Source organism: Leucoraja erinacea, chromosome 10 (genome assembly GCF_028641065.1).
Source record: "Leucoraja erinacea ecotype New England chromosome 10, Leri_hhj_1, whole genome shotgun sequence".
Taxonomy (NCBI): Eukaryota; Metazoa; Chordata; class Chondrichthyes; order Rajiformes; family Rajidae; genus Leucoraja; species Leucoraja erinaceus.
In genome coordinates, this window is record NC_073386.1 from 41,754,998 (window position 1) to 41,777,864 (window position 22,867).

At 43.1% G+C, this 22,867-nt stretch overlaps 1 protein-coding gene across 2 annotated transcripts in view; it reads right to left on the reverse strand.

Annotated features, from left to right (window-relative positions):
• The window catches only part of rabgap1l (RAB GTPase activating protein 1-like), a 268,209-nt gene that overhangs the window by 216,777 nt on the left and 28,565 nt on the right, over positions 1–22,867 (reverse strand). For both annotated transcript variants that reach the window (XM_055642029.1, XM_055642027.1), the window contains exons 5-7: positions 17,419–17,593; positions 14,125–14,282; positions 10,599–10,709 (exon numbers count right to left, since the gene is read on the reverse strand). In XM_055642029.1, coding sequence (XP_055498004.1) covers positions 10,599–10,709; positions 14,125–14,282; positions 17,419–17,593 — 444 coding nt within the window. The remainder of the gene's footprint in view (positions 1–10,598; positions 10,710–14,124; positions 14,283–17,418; positions 17,594–22,867) is intronic.

The window sequence follows — 22,867 nt, forward strand, 5'->3', positions numbered from 1 at the left end:
CACAGAAGATTGTTTGGCCCATTGTGTCCCTACAACTCTGCACATTAGTTCCATAGACAAAGTCCAATGCCCACTATGGGGTGGTGGTGGTTCGGACAGTACCCTTATGGAGGCTTATGGAAGAACCCTGATTACAGAGGAGAAGAAGCCATTCCTAAGTTTGGTGGTGCGCGATTGCAAGCTTCTGTCACTTTTGCTGGACAGGAGCAGAGAGACGGAGGAATATCCAAGGTGAGACTAAACTTTGATTGATGTGATCAAGAAGATTGTCTACATGGACTTGACCAATGCTTTGGATAAGGCACCGCATGATGTGCTGATCTAGAAGGTTAAATCTCATGGGATCCTGGGTGAGCTTGCACATTGGAACCAAATTGACTTTAAAGTAGAAGGGGGTTGTTTTTCAGAATGGAGTCCTTTAGTGGATTGGTGCTGAGAATTCTTTTGTTCTGATTTATATTAACAATTTGAATGTGAATACAGATAGCAAGATTAAGTTTTCAATGCACTTGGTGGTATAATGCACAGTGACGGTTATCTACGATTACAATGGCATCTTGAACAACTGGAGAAATGGGCCGAAGAATAGCCAATAGAGTTTAATTTTTTTTAAACATGTTGTATTTTGCTATAGTAAACCAGGCAAGATTTACACAGTAAATGATAGGGCCCTATGTTGTGTTGTGGGGCAGAGAGATCTTGGCGTGCAGTGATATGAGAATGTTCACTGCACACCAAGATCACCCTGCTCTACAACACTACAGTTCCATAAAAATGGTGCATGAGGAGGATAGGTTGGTGAAGGCATTCAGCATACATCTTCATCAGTGTACAAGACATTGCCAAGGCCAGATTTGAAGTATTATTTACAGTTTTTATCACCCTGCTACAGAAAGGGTGGCTTTAAACTGGAAAGGGTCCAAAAAAATATATTACCCTGTCTGGAAGTTTGTGTTATAAGGAGATGCTGGGTCTTCCCCCCCCCCCCCCACCCCCTTCCCTGGAAGATAGGAGGCTGAGTAGTGACCTTATAGAGATTTATACAATCAAAAAGGGCATAGATAAGGTAAATAGCTACAATCTCTTCTCCAGGGTAGGCAAATCTAAAACTAGAGACCTATAGACTGGAGAGAGAAGAAAGATTTAAAAGGAATTTGAAGAGCATACTCGCAGAGAGGGTGGTGCACACATGGAACAAACTGCTAGAGAAAGTGGTGGGGATGGGTAAAAATACATTTAAAAGACACTTGAACAGGTACATGGATGGAAGGTTTTGAGTGATATTTACCAGACACAAGCCAGTGGGACGAGCTCAGTTAGGCTGCTTGGTCACCATGGACACGTTGGGCCAAAGGGCATGTTTCCGTGCTGCAAGACTCTATATGACAGGTTCTTAGCTGGTCAAGTTTAACACTTCAGCTACCGCAGAACACCAAAAGGTTGGAAGATTACGTCTTTACAATTTGCCACATGGATTGCTGTGGGCAGGGTCTCTTCCAGTTGAGGAATATAATAAAACGGAACAATCTATTGAGCATGCACAAAACAATAAAAATTATACCAGCAGGTAGACACAAAATGCTGGAGTAATTCAGCGGGACAGGCAGCATCTCTGGAGAGAAGGAATAGGTGATGATTTGGGTCAAGACCCTTATCTGTGTTCGTTAAGTACATTTTTAAATTGAAATTGTCAGATTTACAAGCTATGAATTATTCTTTTATGAGAAGTGAATTCAGAGATAATAACTCCACCAATATCATTGCAAAATGGATAGACAATTTATATTTGGTGTAAAAGACTTCCCACAGAACTTACAAACTAATTATACAACAAGATCACAAGGTGGTTTTTGATTTTATGATTGTGATTTTTGATTTTGACCTTGAATTTTTGAACTATGCAAAATCTGTTGGCATCGAATGAACAATCAAACATTCTCCTTCAAGTATATTCTGGTAAAGAATGGGATTCTGACATGGGAAGATTACAGACTGATGCACATAATCAAATGAAATCCATATAAATTACTGGCAGCTCACACATCAATGTATGCAGGCAATTACTTACCAGGTATTATGAGCAAAATTGAGTTTGGTTATTTACCACAGTAAGTATTGTCACCCCTGCATTTCCTAAACTCATGTAAGGGTCACTTTAACTTGCCCTCCACTTGGTCCAAAAATTGCTGGAGTACCAGTCATCTCTGGGTGTGTGTCTCGGGAAAAATTACAGAGACCACAGGATGTTTCCACGCAGATTTGCTGCAATGTACGTTATTGGGTTAAATTAAGAGAGGTTTCAGAGTCCTGCCTTCATTTTAGATCAGACCTAAATCCATTAAATGGGGAAACATCAGTTTTTTTTCAAGCACCAATAGCTGATAGAAGTTGAAGAGTTGCATGAGTTGCATGCAAGTTACACAGCCTTCCAGTCGGCTCTGCCATTCCACAAGATCATGGCTCTTCCTGTGCCTCTACCAATTATATTTATCAACAACTCACTTCAAGATTCACAATGAAATGATGCCACCTACTTCTAAACTCTCCATGTGAGGTCACAGCTGGTTTCTGCCTCCATGTATCAAGTCCCTCAGAATTTTGCATGTTTCAATCAGATGACTTGTTCTTCCGAACTAGAGTCCAATTGTACTCCAGGTCCCTGTACAGATAACCCATCATCCGGAAATTCATCAAGTGAATGCTTGCAGTACTTACTCCAAATAAATCTCTTTTGGCAAGGACATCAAAACTGCAAACAAATGCCAAATTAGGTCCCTCTGGGGCCTGTGCAATCTCATTCTAACTTCCTTATTTTTATACTCCAATCCACCTACAATAAAGTCAACACCACAAGTGGGCAGCACTGTGGCACAGCGGTAGAGTAGCTGCCTTACAACGGCAGAGACCTGGGTTCTATCCTGACTACGGGTACTGTCTGTACAGTGTTCTCCCTGTGACCATGTGGGATTCCTCTAGGTGCTCCGATTTTCTCCCACATTCCAAACACATGCAGTACGTTCATTGGCTTCTATAAATTGTCCCTACAGTATAGGATAGAACAAGTGTACGGGCTGATTATTGGTTGGCGCAGATTCGGTGAGCCGAAGAGCCTGTTTCCACACTGTATCTCTAAACTAAACTAAACAACCATCAGCGTCTCAATTGCTTTCTATCTCTCAATGCTAACTCCCAGCATTTTAGAAGCCAGTGGACCAATGTATCTCTGTATACTAAGTATACTCTGCAGAACCATTGATCATCAGGCTATTCAACGCACTAAATTCATGCTGACTCCTGGTAAAACAATCCATATGGGCCATACCTATTTTTCCCCTGGCATCCTGAAAATCATTGAAGTGATAATCCAATCCATCTATACATAACTAAAAGTCTGATCTTGTGCTCTTCCGGTTAGTGCGTTTTCTCTATTTGCGCAAAAACGGTACGCGATAGCGCTACGATTTTTCGTCGGCTCACTCACCGTTCTCCTGTGCTGCGAGTGCAACAAGTTTCGTTCCGATCAGTAGTATATTGTAAAAGTTAGCGAGGTTTAAAAATCATAAAAACCACGCGTGCGCAGTTAGACCTCCTCCCTTGCCAGTCAGCGCCGCGCGGATTAGTCTCTTCCCCTGTCAATCCCCGGGACAGTCCGCCTCTTCCTGCGCCATCGCATCTTTACTGAAGCTGAAGGACGCTGCGGGTGGCTGGTGGAGATCTCCAACCGGACACAATTTTCCGAGGGACCGGAAGCGACCCTGCCCGGCCCGGAGTTGGAGATGCCGACAAACGGAAAACGGGGAGACTGATCCCGGCGGAGGAGAGCGTCCAGCTCCCGCTGTGAGTCCCAAACGCATCTCCATCGCAACGCCCCGCAGCTCCAGCCCCTTCCCCTCTGGTCCCCCTCGCTGGCTCCTGCCCCCCTCCCCTGTGATACCCCCCACTGCCCAATGGTTCTTCCCCCGTCTTTTCTCCGAGTTCCCCGACAGCCCCCCCCCCCCCCCCCCCCCCCCCCCCGGTACTTCCGGGCCGAGCCGAGTATCCGAGGCATTGCTCTACGGGCTCCGACGGCTGATGCTTCTCCGGGGCACGCAAGAAGGGAGAGGAACGGCAACCGGGAGATCCCGGGGAGGTGAGGAGGGAATGTGGGGGAGGAGAGGGCAGAGGGGGAGAGGAGGGGGTAGGGAAAGGAGAGGAGTTATGGAGGGAGGGAGGGAGTGACTGAGGGTAGGGAAAAGGAGAGGCGAAGGGAGGTATTGGGGGAGGGCAGGAGGACAAAAGAAAAGGGAGGATATGAGGGGGGAGAGTGGGGGAGGAGGGGGAATAGAGGGAGAGGAGGGAGAAATAGAGGAGGGGGGAATGGGGGAGGTAGGGAGTGGGGTATAGAGGGAGAGGAGGGAAATGGTCCCCCATGGTGAGGAGGAATAGTAGGGGGATAGGGGGAGGTGAGGAGGGGGGAGGAGGGGGATAGAGGGATAGGAGGGGGGTAGGGAGGGGAGAGGAGTTATGGGGAGGGAGGGAGTGAGTGACTGAGCGTAGCGGGAGAGGGAGAGAGAGGTGAGGGAGGGATTGGGGAGGGGAGGAGGAGAGGGGAAAGAAGAGGGAGGGTGAAGAGGAGGGGGAGAGAGTGCTAGGGATGAGGGGAAGTGAGCTGCGCCTGTGCAGTTGGGGGCTATGGGTGAGTGGTGGAATATTGCGTTGGGGTACCAAGTCTTCTGTACGACAGGGACCCAACGGGTCCCACTTAGTCTAGCTCTTAATAAAATTATAGTCACAGTAATGGTGGTCATGAAACAATTTGACTGTTGTAAAAACCTGTCCAGCACGTGCAGTCCTTCAGGAAAGAAAATCTGCCACTCAGACTGGTCCTGCCTATAATGTGACTCTCAGCCCACAATAACGTGGTTGACTCTTAAATGGTTCCTGAAATGACCCAGTGAGTTATCCAGCTGTATGTCACTCAGTAGGCCACTCAGCGCCTCGAGCCATCAACGTTTGGTAAGAAAGTGGATGCTCTGCTTACAACCTCAGCTCCCGTCTACCCAAACCACTCTAACTCTCAAGAGTAATATGGATGTACACAAACGCTGGCCTTTCCAGCAATACATCCAGTAAATGAACCGTAAAAATATGGAAATACTCCGTGGCATCTTTCCTATAGATATGTGCCAAATACAGGCAGGTGGGATTAGTGTCGATGGGACATGTTGGTCGGTGTGCACAAGTTGAACCGAAGGACCTGATTCAATGTTGTATAACTCTATAATTAATACACAGATTATGAGTAATTTACATCACCAGACAAACTGAAAGCAACAGGAAATATGGCTCTGGCAAGTCTAATAAAAGAGATTAGAGTGAATTAAAGGTTCACGACACAGCCAAATGGAAGCAAATACAAGATCTTAGAATGTTTCGGACTTTAGGAATTCACCCAGAGAGTTGTAAATTTGTGGAATACTCTGCCACAGAAGGCAGTGGAGGCCAATTCACTGGATGTTTTCAGAAGTTATATATAGCTCTTAGAACTAACGGAATCAAGGGATATGGGGAGAAAGCAGGAACGAGCTACTGATTTTGGATGATCAGCCATGAATCGAAGGGCCGAATGGCCTACTCCTGCACCTATTTTCCATGTTTCTAAAAGTGGTCAAAGGCAATAACGAGCAAAGCAGTAAACAAGAACAGGTAAGAGACATAAACGCAGACAGACTTTGGTAGATATGTGAAAAGGAAATTACTTCATGAAGTATGGACTGAAAATATATGTTGGGGAATGGGAAATAGCAGATAAATTAAATATTGTGTCTGCTTTCACCAAAGACATACAAAGCCTTTCAGAAACAGTGGGGAACTACCACTAGGTGTCAGTATGTGCTGCGAAGAGGACGCAGGCAGTGTAAGTCAAAGGCTCCTCTAGTATCTATGGTGTAAATCAGGGTTAGTGAATAAACAGGAGCACGGTGATAATAAATAATGAGGAAAGATGCAAGGTCACTGCCTTTTTTAAATGGTGAGGGATTTGAAAGCATTGGTATCCAGAGGATCATGTATGTTCTTGTACATCAATCACTTATAATGTGGGTGATTTATAAGGTGAATGGTTTGTCTTTGTACCCGTACCTCACCATACTTGTGCATGTATTTGTGACACCTCCTGCTTAAAACCCAAAAGGTCAGAAGGTTCGTGAGGCCCTGCTTTCAAGGTCCGTATTCATACTGAAAATCAAGATCAAGCGAGCTTTTACCCTACGCACTTGACTTAAATGGAATGCTGGCTTTTACTGCAAGAAATTTGAGGAAATGAGAGATGTCTTGCTGCAAATATAGAGAACCTTATAGAGACTGCATCTTGGATATGATGTACAGGTGTCGTTCCCTCTCTCTAAGGATGTACTTGTGACAAAAGAAGTTCAGCTAAGGTTGATCAGAGCGATCCCTGGGATGCAGGTTTGCACAGTGAGAGGAGATGAAGACCGGGGTTTGAGCTGTCCATAATCTCAAAGAAGTGTACAGAAATTCTTACATGGCAAGACAGAATTGATCCAGTTTCCCAATAATGGGGTTTCTTGAGATAGTATTCACCATCTCAAAATACAGATTGAGATGAGAAAACCTTACTTCCCTCAAAAGGTTGTGAACCTATGGAATTCTCAACCTCCACAGATGAGACATCTGTGGAGGCTCAATTGCCAATGTTGTCAAGACTGAGCCTGACATGATGTTTACCAAAAGGTTTGGAGGGATATGGGCCAGTGACAGGCAAGTGGGAATAGCTCCATTAGGCAACTTGGTTGGCATGGACAAGGTTGGGCTGACGAAACTGATTTCCATGCTGTACAGCTCTATGGCAGGTTTTTAGTTGGTAATGCCCCTGTCCCACTTAGGAAAACTGAACGGAAACCTCTGGAGACTTTGCGCCCCACCCAAGGTTTCCGTGCGGTTCCCGGAGGTTGCAGGTGGTTGCCGGAGGTTGCAGGTAATGGAAGCAGGTAGGGGAGACTGACAAAAACCTCGGGGAACCGCACGGAAACCTTGGGTGGGGTGCAAAGTTTCGAGAGGTTTCCGTTCAGGTTTCTTAAGTGGGACAGGGGCATTAGGAATCAAGGAGTATTGGGTTTATAGAGGAATGTGATCTCACTGAATGACAGAGCAGACACCAGGTCCCTGAATGGCCTACTCCAACTTCTACTTGTTCTCCCACTACCTTCATAGTAAACATGAAGAGTTTCCTACAAACTCAGGAAAACACTTCCTACCTATCTCAGTTCCTGCACTGTAAAGATTGACCCCCTTCATTCTCAATGGTTAACTTCAAGGTTGCGTAACTGCTAGATCGTGCACTAACCTTTTTGAAGGTTAACTTTAATCAATAGGTAACTAGCTCGAACTGATTCTCGTCGGTCACATTATTAATCCCTACTGAAATATCCAAGCAATATCCAAACAATAATCATGACAGATTTAAAAGAGCATGGCTTAAACACACAATTCTCTCGTTTGATTTTGTTCTGCCCCTCAGATTTAAACTATACTCATGTATTTGTAAGCCTGTTAACGTAAATTGCCACAAAGGAAACACTTAGCTTGACTGGTAGTACTGTCACATCTTTGCCAGTTCAAGCCTGACTTCAGACATTAGGTATAAATCTAGGTTAACATATATGTGCAGCACTCACTGTTAGAAGTAACAGTACAGCATTTTACGTCGTACAAATCAATTTTTAGCTTGGCTCATGCGTAACTATTACCATTGTGAGAATTTGCAATGTTGATACTATTCTTCTTGAACCAAATCAAGATAATGTTGCAGAACAGAGGCTCCATCTACTCCCTCAGGTAAATATGACATTGAACATTAATATTCAAAATTCTCCACTCAAATACCACCGCCAAAACTAATCGTCATTTAGCTCATTTAACGACAGTTATACAGCACAGAAACACGCCCTTCAACTCCACTTGCTATGTCAACCAATAGCTTCATCCAAAGCTAGTCCTAGTTGCCAACGTTTGGCCCATATCCCTCTAAACTTTTCCTATCCATGTACCTGTCCAAGTATATTTTAGATGGTTTTTGTAGTACCTGCCTCAATTACCTCCTCTGGCAGCTCATTCCGTATACCCATCACCTTCTGATTGAACATGTTGCACCTCAGGGTTGTGGTAAATCTTGTCCTTCTCACCTTAAAGCTATGTCCTCTGGTGTCCCTACCCTGAGTACAAGACTTTGTGCACTCACCCTATTTATTCACATGATTTTATATACCTCTATAAGATTACCTCAGCCTTCTGCCCTCCAAGCAATAAATTAGGCCTGCATAATCCCTCCCTATAGCTCAGGCCCTCGAGTCTTGGCAACATTCTCGTAAATCCTTTGTTCACCATTTCCAACTTAACGGCATCTTTCCTGTGGAAGGGTGACCAATTCTGAACACAATACATGTTGTACAACAGCAACACAATACAGTAAACCCTCACTATATACAGATCACATGGGGAGGGGGGGGGGGAGATTGTGTCCATTATTATTGATTGTCCACTATAATCCAGGGAGGGTTATGTACAGTATTATTGGAAAAATAATAAACATACTCTATACAATAAACAGTAAAGAACACAATATACACAATACACTGGGATAGTACAGCAGTGGTGCGGTAGAGTTGATGCCTTGTACCTTCTACAAAGGTTTTGGTCCGCTATAACCAAAATCCGTTGTAATGAGGCCCGTTAAAATGAAGGCTTACTGTGTCCCAATTTCTATGCTCAACTCCTTGACTGATGAAGGCCAGTGTGCCAAAAGCCTTCTTCATTACCCTAGCTACCCAAGAGGTCAATTTCAGATAACAATATACTTGTACTCCAGGAGCTCTCTGCTCTACAATACTCCTGGGGGCCATACTATTTATGACTTTATTTGAGCAAACTGCCATTCTCGTCAAAAAAAGTACAATCAATCACACTAAGACAATCATTGTAAACGTTATACTTCATGAGATCCTGGGGACAGAAACATGGTACATTAAGTAACATTGAAACAGGGAACTACAGATGCTAGTTTATTTAAAAAAACACACAAAGTGCTGGAATAACTCAGCAGGCCAGACATCTCCACATAAAAACAAATCTTTAATTCTCCTCTAACATACTTACATTTGGTGCAGTTTTAAATGACTAATTGTCAAACATTCTCAAACAGTGTCTCCTGCATCCTTAATTTTATTGGGATCATGGAACGCAATATCAAGGATGCTCCTTGTCATAAAATACTTATATCCAAACGTCAATTGAGCCAAGTATTATTTGCACTATAATCAACCGATTGTAACAGGAACATTTATACATATTTTCTTCAGTGCCTTGGGATATTTTGACACTTTTGATGTGTCGCATAAATGGAAGTTGTTGTTTTACTCATGGAAATAGGACATAGACTCCAAAATACTTTACAAATAAAAGCTGTTCCTCATCTATCACTTAAGACATTCCCCATCGGGAAAATGAGAAAACAGTGCACTAAATCCCTAAGATGTAGGTTTGTATACCTGATAGAAAACTTCTTCATTTGAGTGTCTCCAGATTTAGCAAGAGCACAGAGAATATTATCAAATCTAGCACTCCGTGGATGAAACTGATTGCAACAGTAGAAATCAGTTGATTCAGCATGCTCGGGGTTTTGGTGTGCTGGACTAAAAGATTTTCTGATCCAATATTATTGTATTAATACTTAAAAAATATTTTTAAATGTTACGTTATAATAAAATGTCCAATTAATCCAGTAAATTCAACAGGGCTGGGGAAACCAGGGCACAGTGTAAAGTGACGATTTGGACCCTGGTGAGTCAGTGGATGGGGGATGAGGTGATGGAGAACCTGGTGGCTCAGTGAAGCATGCAGCAAACAACATTTTTTGGGGGTTATGGGAGCACCCAGAGGAAACTCACGAGGTCACAGGGATAAAATGCAAACTTCACACCGATGGCACCCAAGGAGAGGAACAGATCTACCACCAGGAGTAGCTCTACCTGGTGGGCCAGAAGCCAAATCATTGCAAATTCTGAGTAGTCGCATAACGGGCTGTCAGAATTTTATTGCAGTCGGAATCTTCAGAAATGTGAAGGTTTCCACAGCTCCTGATTGTTCATCACAAAGCATTGGGACACCTCTTGAGCCTTGATGGGGACAGATCCAGCTGTAATGGCTGGTGTGGCCCCACATCCAAGGCAGCATGACATGATATGGCAGCATAATGTTCTACAATTCTCCCCACACAAATTCCATATAATTCCCTGATCTTAGTGGCACAGCTCCTTCATAATCCAAAAATATAATATCTAGAGAGAGTGAAGGATGCTGATCAGATGCACACAAACAAAATCAGTCACAGTGCTTACCCTGGCAGAAGCCTATGCTAAATATGCATACAGGAAGCAGCATATATCAAAGTATTTTGCCTGCTTTTAATTTATGGACAAGATATCAAGGCTCACGATAGCAAAGCAAGGGCTGTGAAATTTTATACAATAAGCCAAATGTATCATTACTGCAGCTGAACAACTTTAATAGGAACTATATCAATTATTTTATAGGAGTATTACCTCTCAATGGCGAGTTCATTGTTTGATGTTTGCTGAACATTGATTATTAATTTCTTCTCTATCCCTTGTCGCAACTTAAAATAGAGTTTTTCTCTGTCCTTTGGCACGGCACTGTGAAGACAAAAGGAACTATTTCAAGTTATGGCATCAAAACACAGGATCCTACACCACTGAGTCATGCTACGAATGGTGCCTTGCTGTAAAATCTCTTTCAAGGAGAGAGGTTTCCTAATATCTTGCACACTATCACAGCCAGACACCTTAGGAAAGATTAATTTATAAAGTTTGAAGCACTTTTATTGCCACCCTACATTATCAAAACATTATATTAAAATCACCCATTGACAATTTCAAATAGCTGCATAGAATGAATAACATTAAGCTATGCTCTAACTCTATGAAACACTGTACCTCTACCTAGTCCAAATCCAGGCTTTGAAAAATTATTACGACCTGGATAGGGTGCTGTGGAGATTGAAACAGTACCACCTTTGTAATTCCATAATTTGAAGAGAATGGAAAGTTAGGGCAGTTCTCCTTTCAGCAGAGTATGAGAAAGGAATCTTTACAGAACTGTTCAAAACCTTAAGTAACGCTTACAACACAAAGCAGGCGAGAGGCAATATGTGCCATACACTATCCTACACACACAAGGGACAATTTGCACATACACCGAGCCAATTAACCGCATACCTGTACGTCTTTGGAATGTGGGAGGAAACCAAGGATCTCGGAGAAAACCCATGCAGTCATTGTTGAATGTACAAACTCCGTACAAACAGCACCCGTGGTCGGGATCAAACCCGGGTCTCTGGCGCAGCAAGCACTGTAAGGCAGCAACTCTACCGCTGCGCACACTATGCCGCGGTCTTCAGTGCGAAAGGATTTGAATCCTGGAGCAAGGATGGATTGTTGCAGCTGTACAATGCCTTGCTGTGACTCTATCTGTGCACCTGTGTGTGTAGGTTTGGTCTCCACATCTGAGAGACGATGGAGGATTGAAATACAATGCTTACTGGGCTGATTCCTGGGATGTCAGGTCTGATTCACAAAATGAGATTGAATCAGTTAGGCTTACATTCACTGGCATTTAGAAGAACAAGAGAGGATTCCATTGCAAGCTATAAAGCTCCGATATGTTTAAACAGACGAGAGGAGAGGAGGGGACGCTCCTAATAGCTAGAGAGCCCAGAATAATGACATGATCATGTTAAATGGAACAGATCCAAGGAACTGAATGATCTACTCTTGTTCCCATTTTCTGCATTTCCAAGTTTCTAAATCTAGTGAACATGGTTCTATTATGGTATCTGCTTCTATTACCATCTCAGGCAGTTCATTCTAGATCTCCAGCACTCTCTATGTAGCGTTGTTACAAATTCCTGCCATCAGTGGCGCTCCAGATCAGCCCACTGCCTGTCTGTGCGACTCGAGAGGCTGTGGGGGTGGTGGGGGGGGATTAAAATGCAGGTTTTTATTGGTTGTCAGCGAGGGATTTGCTTGCACGACGAAGCTTACGAAGAAATTTTGTTCTGTGATCCCATTGGCGATTATATTAAAAAAGCGTTGCTTTACTATTGAATCGCTGGATGAAAGTCGGGGCCAACCTCAATGGCTTAAAAATCACGGATCACAAGTTCAGGACAAAACAAAAGGCATATACTGTAGGAAGATGTTTATTTAACAAAAGTGATGGGCTTTTATGTCAATTGACTGTCCTCGATCACAGCTTTTGTGTTAAGTTAATGGAAAAGCAATCGGGAACAAGATGGCTAATTTCCGAGTCTCAAAATGGCCATAATTTTTTTATACTGAAGATATGAAAGTGAATTAGGTATCAAATTAAAGTCATTTTTATGCTTTATCTGATGGGACAAATTCCAGGCTTGATTTTTTAAATCTCAAAATTTTGTGACATCCCTACTCTATGTGAAAAACTCACCCCTCAGATCTCCTTTAAATTTTGCCCTCACATTAAATCAGTGCCCTCTAGTTTTAGATTATCCTGCGCTGGGAAAAAGACTGATTATTTAAGCCCTTTATAGATTTACAGACCCGTTAAAGGTAACTGCTGAACCTTCCACCTTCCAGTAAGAATAACCCCAGTCTATCCATTCCATCCTTTTAATTCCAGCCCTCCTTTCCAGGTAACATGCTGGTGAATCTCTTCTGCACTGCCTTTATTGCTACCACATCCTTCCTGTAACCTCATGACTGGAATTGTACACAATATTCCAAATTATGTTTTATACATCTGCAACATAATGTCTAAACTCTTGTACTCTATGCCTTGGCATACCAAATGCCTTCTTCACTTCCCTATCCACCAACGTCAGCACTTTCAGCAAACTGGGAACTTGCACCCCCAGGTCCCCCAGAACATTAAGGTCCTTGTCATTATGTCCTACTAGAATTTAACATGCCAAAGTGCATAAACTTAAGGGCCTGTCCCACCAGCATGCGATTGCATGCGTCTAGCGTGACCAAACGTGGTCGCTTGAGGCGTACGGCCTCGCGGGGCCGGTCCCAATTCGAACCACGGAGGCGTATGGAGTTTTGCGGGGCTGGTCCCGACATCATACTCACCAATCAGCTGGGCAGGAGGCGGGCCGACTGAATTTGCACGTCGCACGGCGTCGGGCGGCGATGTCATCACGCAACGGCACGCCGGTCGGTGACGTCATTGCGCAACGCCAAGCGCTAGGCGTTCGCCGTCAAGACGCCTGTCGAGGCACTGCGTACGGCCTCAATGAGGCTGCGGGCCGACAGGCCGTTGTTGCGCGGGATTTTCGGACAGTGCAAGATTTTTGGAGCCCCGCGCGATGTTGGGACCAGCCCCGCACAACTCCATACGCCTCCGCCGATCGAAGTGGGACCGGCCCCGCGAGGCCGTACGTCTCAAGCGACCATCTTTGGTCACGCTAGACGCATGCTATCGCATGCTGGTGGGACAGACACACATCTGGATTCCACTTGCCACTGTTCTGCCCAGCTTTCGAGTTGACTTGTTACTTTACTTTAGCATTATCACGACATGCTGATACAAGAGGGTATGACTGGGACATTGCAACTGAGGAGATGAGACCACCACATCTATTTATTCAGGTTACAATTGTATGTCTCAAGACCTTTCAGTAATTTATTTGCAAGGGCAGTGGTTTTTCTTACAGATGCAACCATTGTTGCCACACCCGGAATTTTTGGCACATCTACACCCTTCCAAATATACTAAGGTTTTCTCATCCTTTCATTGGGACCATGCACTGTTAGACATGCCAAGTGTCGTAAAAGATGTTGAACAAAATGGCCATCTCAAGTGAGTGTAAAGATCATTTTCCAGAAGACCAAAGACTTTCACACAAGTGTTCTGGTCAATATTTGTCCCTTGACTATGGTTAAACACAGCAAAATGCTGTAAATACTCAGCGGGTCAGGTTAATGATCTTTCATTTGCTGCTCCAGTCAACATTTGTAACAATGGCTCCAAAATCCCAACAGATTTAAATTCAATCCAATCTCAGTTCACCTGAAATTGCCTTTTCCATCATCCTCCTTCACTTCTAGAGAAACCGTGAAGTTATAGCTGTCACTCTCGGGGCTTATGTCACTCATGTATTTTAGTTCTGCTGTCTGTTTGGAAGTTCGGCGGAAAGCGGTGGAAAAGCTGTACAGAATTCGACTAACCTGGAGAGGAAAAGACGTAAAGGTTTAGATTTTTGGCTTTTGACAATTCACTTGTCTCCCACAAGCTCACAAAGCATTGCTGAGATCCTATCTGGAATTCTGCACTCAGTTCTGGGTACAATACCTCAAAGGATGGCGAGGGGAATTGTGGGCTGGATAGTGAGGAGGTGCTGCGCAGATTCACTACACTGGACTTTGAGGGTTAAAATGTTAGAGCAGGATGAAGAGAGTTGACTTGCATTAACTCAAGTATGAAAGCGGTAAAAGATTAGAAAGAAAGGGGATGCACAATGGTGCAGCTGCTGCCTCACAGCATCAAACACTCGGGTTTGATTCTGACCTCGGGTGGCGTCTGTGTGGGGTTTGCATGTACTGTGGTTCCTGTGTTCGTAAGGGTTTCTTCCAGATGCACTGGTTTCCTCCCATATCCCAAAGAGGCACAGGTTTGTTAGTTGATTGGAGTGGATACAAAAGTGGTATAACATAGAACTAGTGTGAATGGATGATCGATGGTCGGCGTGGACACGGTGGGTCATACGACCAGTTTCCACACTGTATCTTTCAATCAATTAGAGACATTTCAGAATGTGCATAGTATTGACATTTTCTCTGCTGGATGGATCCAAAATGAAGGGAAATAATTTTAACATGAAAGCTAACCAGCTCACTGAGTCAGTGGTCTGTTCCAGAGAGAGGTGGTACATTCCGCAGACAGTTCACGTGTAGAATTGCAATAGTCCGGATTGATTGAAACCTATTGTTAACAAATGGATTCAGAGGGAAGACTCAGTCAAGTCAACTGTGCCCATTAACAACGTGTGACCTGTGCCCATTAACAACTTGTGACCTATCTAGAAAGAATGACTGGCGTGTGGATAAAAACACATTTGAGAATGGGCTGCTATCATTTAGTGCCAGAGTTTATCTAGATAACCAGTCAGGGGAATCATAATTAAGCCCAGCAAGGAGCTATCTTCACAGAAGCAGGAGTAAATAGTTTTTAGTCTATCTTCCTGAGCTTCGAAAGACAGTCAAACAAAGTGAGTCTTCAAGAAAGCGAGTGGCCCGTAACTGCTCTGTAATCCCTATTTTCAAATCGTAAAGTCTGTGCCAGTTTTACCATCATCCCATGATCTTATATTACTTGTTAAAATGGCAAAACAGCTAATTGGGAAGCTGAGAGGATCTTTGAATAGGTAACAGGAAAATGTCTATATACAGGCCAGGAGTTGATGGGTACAAGGGAACACTACAATACTTCCACTGGCAGCTGCTAAAATCACAGCATGAACGATTTAACAAGCTCATATCTGGAACCATTGAGCACCCAAGAATTTGTCATGGAAAAGTTAATATAAAGATTGTGACCAAAGCATGGGAACAAATAGAGAGGCTTAGAGGTAGATCAGCGCATTTGATGAGTGTGGAATGATTCCATAGTTTTGTTCTGACAAATCAGGTCACCGTCAGCCACCTATGTGATGCTTGGGGTATTTAAGCAAAGCAGCTTCTAATGTCAGCAGGACAGGTAGCAACTCTGGATAGAAGGAATGGGTGACATTTCGGGTTCAGACCGAGAATCAGGGGAAATTAGATATGGAAGGGTACAAAGAATATGCAAGCCATTTAGGACGGAGATGAGGAAAAACCTTTTCACACAGAGGGTTGTGAATCTGTGGAATTCTCTGCCAATTCTCTAGATGCTTTCAAGAGAGAGTTGGATAGAGCTCTTAAAGATAGCGGAGTCAAGGGATATGGGGAGATGGCAGGAATGGGGTACTGATTGTGTATAGCCTATCCTGCACCTAATGTCTATTGTGTGAAAAGAACAGATCAAAGTAGAGGATGATCATGGAAATGTACAATGCTGCATTGCTGGATGAGGGGAAGTTGACAACGAAGGCATACAAACAGTAAAATTAATCAGGACAGTGAAACTAGTAGAAGAACTAGGGTGGGGGAGGGACGGAGAGAGGGAAAGCAAAGAATACTTGACGTTAGAGAAACCCATATTCATACCACTGGATTTTAAGATGCCCAAGCAAACCATGAGGTGCTGTTTATCCAATTTGCATTTGGACTCGCTCTGACAGTAGAGGAGGCCTGTCGTTCACGCCTCCTCCCGTTCCTATACTGACCTTTCTATCCTGGGCCTCCTCCAGTGTCAGAGTGAGGCCAAATGCAAATATAAGACTTGGTGAGGCCGCAATTAGAATATTGTATTCAGTCTGGGCACCATGTTATAAGAAAGATGTTGTCAAGCTGGAAAGAGTGCAGAAAATATTTACGAGGATGTTGCCAGGACTCGAGGGCCTGAGTTATAGGGAGAGGTTGAGCAGGCTAGGATTCTATTCCTTGAAGCGCAGGAGAATGAGGGGCGATCTTATAGAGGTGTACAAAATCACGAGAGGAATAGATCGGGTTGACGCACACAGTCTCTTACTCTGAGTGGGGGAATCAAGAACCAGAGGACATGGGTTTAAGGTGAGGGAGGAATAGGAACCCGAGTGATAATGGTTATGGGTGTATGGAACGAGCTGCTAAAGGAGCTAGTTGAGGTGGGTACTATCGCAACGTTTAAGAAACATTAGGACAGTTACATCGATAGAACTGGTTTAAAGGGATATGGGTCAAACGTGGGCGGGTGGAACTAGTGTAGATGAAACATGTTAGTTCGGTGTGGGCAAATTGGGTTGAAGGGCCTGTTTCCACAGTGTATAATTCTATGACTTTGTTATTGGCTGTATAAAAGGGATAGTGCTAGCTAAATCTATTGGTTCCGACATTTCAATACTAACCATTTTCTTCTGTGCATTATTGAAAATGCACTGTTCATCATGGCTAATCAATTTATCGCTAATAAATCTCTCTCGTAGTTTATCTACTAAGCCATACATGGAGTGTTTATTATACTCACTTGCTCAATACTATTTCCTTGCAGTTAGTGTTTTTTGTGACTTGACATATAATAAACTGCACTGAAGTGATTTAGTCAAATTCCTTTTGCACAAATAAGTCTGCTGATATAAGCAGAAATTGCATGACCTATTATTTCTACTTTTGATTCTGTACTCATATACTTATTTTGAAAACTAATATAATTTTGGCACTCAAACAGTTGAAATATATTACTTACAGCTTCTTTGATTTCACAACAGAACACGTGTAGCTGGAACTCGTCTGTACTGCCGTAACTTTCAGTAAATGCAAAGTAATTGCTCTCTGAAGTCCCATCAATGCCTCGGACACAGAACAGCACGGTATATATGGGGAACGCAGCTATCTCTACATTTGTAGCCTGGTCTATTATCCTGAGGGGAAACGGTGTGTGGGAGGGAAGGGGGGTAAGGGAAGAGAAGGAACACAAAAGTTAATTAAAAAGCAATGGAAACAGTGGTCCTTAAGATAGTTTACTCCAAGGAATAAAACAAATCCAGGTTGACTGACATAATTTTACAGAAAATTGCATTTACTGTAAACTGTAAAGTTAATACTGTTTTAAATAAACCAAACAGCACACTGATGAATCAAAATCCTACAGCATAGCATCCAAAATGATCATTGCATTTATATTGGTACTTTGAAAGTGCCACCCAGTTCGAGCCCTAATCCCTAAATTTTTCCTACCCCTCCCCGGGAATAGCTGGGATTGTCTGCTTCACAGCTAAGGAATGTTCAAGAATAATTTCATAAAGGTGTTCAATATTATGAGACATTTTGATTGAATAGATTAGAAACTTTTCACAGATAAAAGTCCAAATGCCCTCGTGAATATGCAAACTCGCCATGCATTTGTGTTAAAGCATCAGGAGGAAATAAAAAGGACGAAACCTCAAATTCAATTCAGTGCTCTCGCGATATCCTGAGATCCAGGCTGAAGCTTCACAGTAACACAGACATTCTCTTGACCCTTCCCTTCAACAGCACTGAACCATTAGCTTGGTCTAAGGTACTACTTTATCTTTCACACATGTATCGATTCAATACAAGATATTTCCTTCAACTCAGGCTAACATCAACAATTCACAAGTTTTAATACTACGTCTGATCTTTCTTTCTACCCTTCACTTTTCTCTGACCCCATCTCTCCCTCCAGTCCCATCCATCCACTGTTGCATTTTCACTATCCCTCTCGGCCTTCTCCATTCAGACTCTAGACTGTCAATCCCATCTTAATTCTAAGCCTGGTGTGATGTGGACTCTTCCACTGCATTTGCCCCCATATCCACTTCTTTGGCCAGGAGTCCTCAGCCCAGCCTGTGGACACTTTTACTCATCTCCAGAATGCCTGATCGATGTGGACCCCTCCCTTTGACCCACTCCAGATCTATTATTTTCAATCGCATTAACTGCCTCAATTCTCACAGTGCCCTTTTGCACGTTAACTTTCCACCATTTGACCCTGCAGCATTCCACTCACAACAGACCAACCTCGCCTTCATTCTTTCAAGACTATGACATGTCTGGAAAATTACCCCTCCTTCACAGAAGCTGAACTTCAGCTCTCTGACATTCTCTCAAACCGTATAATTGACTCACCACATCCTCACCACATGAAACATAATGGCTCTGAAAGCCGTCTTCCCACAACCCTCCCTACAAAATAAGAGATGGGCAATCCCATGTTTGGTTAATGGATTAAAGGAATGTACAATTGAAAAGGAAAGGGGGGGGGGGGGGGTACAGATATGGGAGACTGCAAGACACATACACTCAAATCAGGTGTAAATGACTTGAAGGCATATAGTTAGGATAAGGGGAAGAGATTTAGAAGGGATCTAAGGAGCACCTTTATAACTCAGTGAATAGTGAGTACATGGAACATACTGCTGTAGAGAAAGGTGAAAGCAGATTCACTGACAGCATTTAGTCGAACACTTGAATTGCCTAGTCATAGTGCCAAGTTCTGAAGATGGGATTAGTGTGAATGGGTGCGGAGCAGGTGAAGGAAAGGAGGCCCAGCCCAGTGGGGGGGGGTGGTATTAATTTGTGAATCTGCTATACAACCCCTCTCAAACACCAAACAGATCAAAGCATTAGAAGCACACACACCACTTTCGAGGCACGAGAGAAACAATAAACATTATTTACTCACTGAATTTCTGCACAGACTAACAGTTCTACTTCAATATTTTCTCATCATGAACACTCCTGTGCAAGTTGAAGCAGAGTCACACGCACGTGACATAAATGCACATTCACCAAGGTAATAAGAGTAACTTACAAACAGAATTTTTTCTGATAGCAGCCATTTCCCTTCCAATGCCAACCACCTTATTTGTTTTCTGATGTTTATTCACTGGGTCGATGATGATAGTATAATTAAATGCTAACCTGCTCAGTCAAAGTAACCTTGGCTAATACAAGAGAGGGCACTTTTGGGGTGCATTCGACTGTCAAGAGGAGCTTTCTCTCTGAGCAAAAATTAAATGTTTACCCATTCAAATGGAGCTGTTGCTACTTGAAAAGAGCATATGTATTTCCAACATCCTAGCCAATATTTCCCTCTCTGTAATTTTAGTAGATTTTGCATCCGGTGGGTTGGCTCTGCACAGTTTGCCCACTTGACAGTAACCACTCTTCAACAGTATTCTGAAGTATTTCTAAAATTGCAGAGGTTTTTGAATCTGAAGAGAATCACAAGATAACAAGGCTACTGAAGAGAACTGGTGATAGAGTGTATGGTCAATTGTAACTTCATGAAATGGCAGGGCAGCTATGAAGGGCTGAATGCTTTTCTTTATTATCTTATTGCGTGACAACTGGCTGCAAAGCATGTGCATGTGGATGTGTCAAAAGATCTCTAAAACAAGCAATTCCTTTCTTTAACCTCGAGGGAATACATTTTCAACAAAGAACTCGTGTTTTCCAAAATTGGTTCTTTCATATCAAACATTCACACACGCGCACAGATACACACACACATGCGCGCACACACAAACACACTTCCTATCCCCATCACGTTACTGGTGTCATTGGTCAATGCCAACCTGACATGGTTTTTACTGGTGGTTTCACTGCTGTAGTACAAGGCCTCCTCCGGGAATGATCAGACAACTGAACCATCCCACCAACAAATAGAGAGCAGTCCTGCTCTACTTGTTGGAGATCCTCGGACAATCGTTGATTGGACTTTACGACTTTATCTTACACTAAATGTCATTCACTTCATCATGTATTTGTACACTGTGGATGGCTCATGGCTCGATTGTAATCATGTACTGTCTTTCCACTGACTGGTTCGCAAACTAACAAAAGCTTTTCACTCTACCTCGGTACACATGACAAGAAATGAAACTCAAACTCAACTCACACCAATAAAAGGTTTGATGCTCTAATAGTCCTGAGGTCACATAGGTTGTAAAATAAAAGTACATTTAACATCCTGGTTGTCCAAGCACAAGTTTGCCAGCAGATCTGGGAATTTGTGGGGCAGCCCCGACACATTGAGAGGATTGGTCCATAATGTCATCAGGTATGTGTGGGGCTTTCCCTTGTAGGAAGTGGATGTATATTTCCAACTGTAAACAAGTGGTTCATTTGCCAAACGTTTTAGAAGGGATTTTTGCTGAGATGGGCTTTTCTATTAGACTCAAAGCGGTAGGAGGGAGCAAAAAAAAAAAGTACTATCAGTATTATATCAAAAGTTCCAGTGGAACGATGAAAAGGAGGAACAGCATCTTAACTTCTGACTGGGGATAGTGCAGCTTTCTGGATGCCATTTTCACTTAGAATGTTTTCCCCAATTATAAACCACATTAATATAACAGCTTTAACAAGTAAAATGGCCCAATCTACTTTATAAAAAATAATTCAGATAAAATATAGTATTTAATGACAGATTCCCAGATGGTTCAAGAAAAAACATTAAATAATATAAGAAAAGATAGAGACGGATTTAGTGATGGAAGTTCTGCTCAAGATCTGAATAACTATAAACGCCGCTACTTGTCATAGAATCATAGAAGCATATAGCACAGGGTCTGAAGAAGGGTCTCGACCCCAAACATCACCTATTCCTTCTCTCCAGAGAGGCTGCTTGTCATAGAAACATAGACATAGAAAATAGGTGCAGGAGGCCATTCGGCCCTTCGAGCCAGCACCGCCATTCATTGTGATCATGGCTGATCGTCCCCTATCAATAACCCATGCCTCCCTTCTCCCCATTTCCCTTGACTCCACTAGCTCCTAGAGCTCCATCTAACTCTTGTTCTCGCCTCTAAAGCTTGTCCTGCTGAGTTACTCCAGCATTTTGTATCTATCCTTAGCACAGAAACAGGTGCTCTCGATTCACCTCGTGATGCCTATCTATGCTAATCCCATTTGCCCGGATTAGGTTTGTATCCCTCCATGCCTTTCTTAACTGTTGAAATACCTTTAAGACATTAGTGCTCAATTTTGATCAGCATGGAACAGGTAGCCTGCATGTCATAAACTTTGGATAATTTAACTCCCAATCTAACTGCCCTTAATTAATCCCTACATGGCGATTACCCAAGGTTAGATTGACAGGCATGACATTACTTAGGCTACCACTTTTTCCATTATTAAATGAGCAATAGCAATTTTGAGCAATATCAACAGTACCACAATTTATGGACTAAGCTCATCACCACCTTCTCGAGAGCAGTTAGGGATGGGCAGTTAAATGCTGACTCAGCTTGTGAAGACTAGTCTTTAGAGATACAGCGCCGAAACAGCCCTTCGGCCCACTGAGTCCCTGCAACCAGCGATCCCCGTACAATCACCTACCTTTTATCTGTTAGACCCCTGCCACTGCAGGAGTCTCTAATACTTCACATTAGCTCAAGCTCACCGGGGTTTCTCTCAGTAAAAATCCACATTGTGATCATGAATAGTCACACTCCAATCTCCCTAGGCATTTGCTCTTCCATACATATTTGGATCAATGACTGCTTCTGTCATTGCCCCAACTGAGCATCAAAGAGCATATTATAGGTGAGCAGGAGCAACAATTGTACTTATATAATGGATTGAAAGAACAGTGATTACGTTTTTGATGAATAAGCCATCTGCAGATATTCTCATTCAAGAAGGAACTGCAGATGCTGGAAAATCGAAGGTAGACAAAAATGCTGGAGAAACTCAGCATCTATGCAAATTTATATTACTTTGATTCTCCCGAAACTTAGGGCCTCACTCACCCAGACCTGCAAATTTATAGCCTATTCCCTTTGCTCCAGATGCTGCCGCACCCGCTGAGTTTCTCCAGCATTTTTGTCTACCTTCAGATATTCTCCCTGTTTAATCGATTCCTGTGAGATGACTGTGTGCCAACTACCAGTTTCGCCTCAGGAAACCTTGTTCTGTGCTCAGCTACTACCTGACCCAAAAACAAGTCTCTCCCCTCATCTGCTGATCACAATGGTCTGACTGTCAACAAATATGGGCATGGTATATCAGCAGAAAACTGTTCCATAATGCAACAGATCTAGCAGCGTTAGTCTGAGAACAGAGATTTGTTGCACCAATGTGCAGAATAACTTTGGATAGTCACCTAGTGTATTTGATTATCTCATTATCAAATATTTAAAAGGAGCACCATTCCCAAAGTAGACACCCTT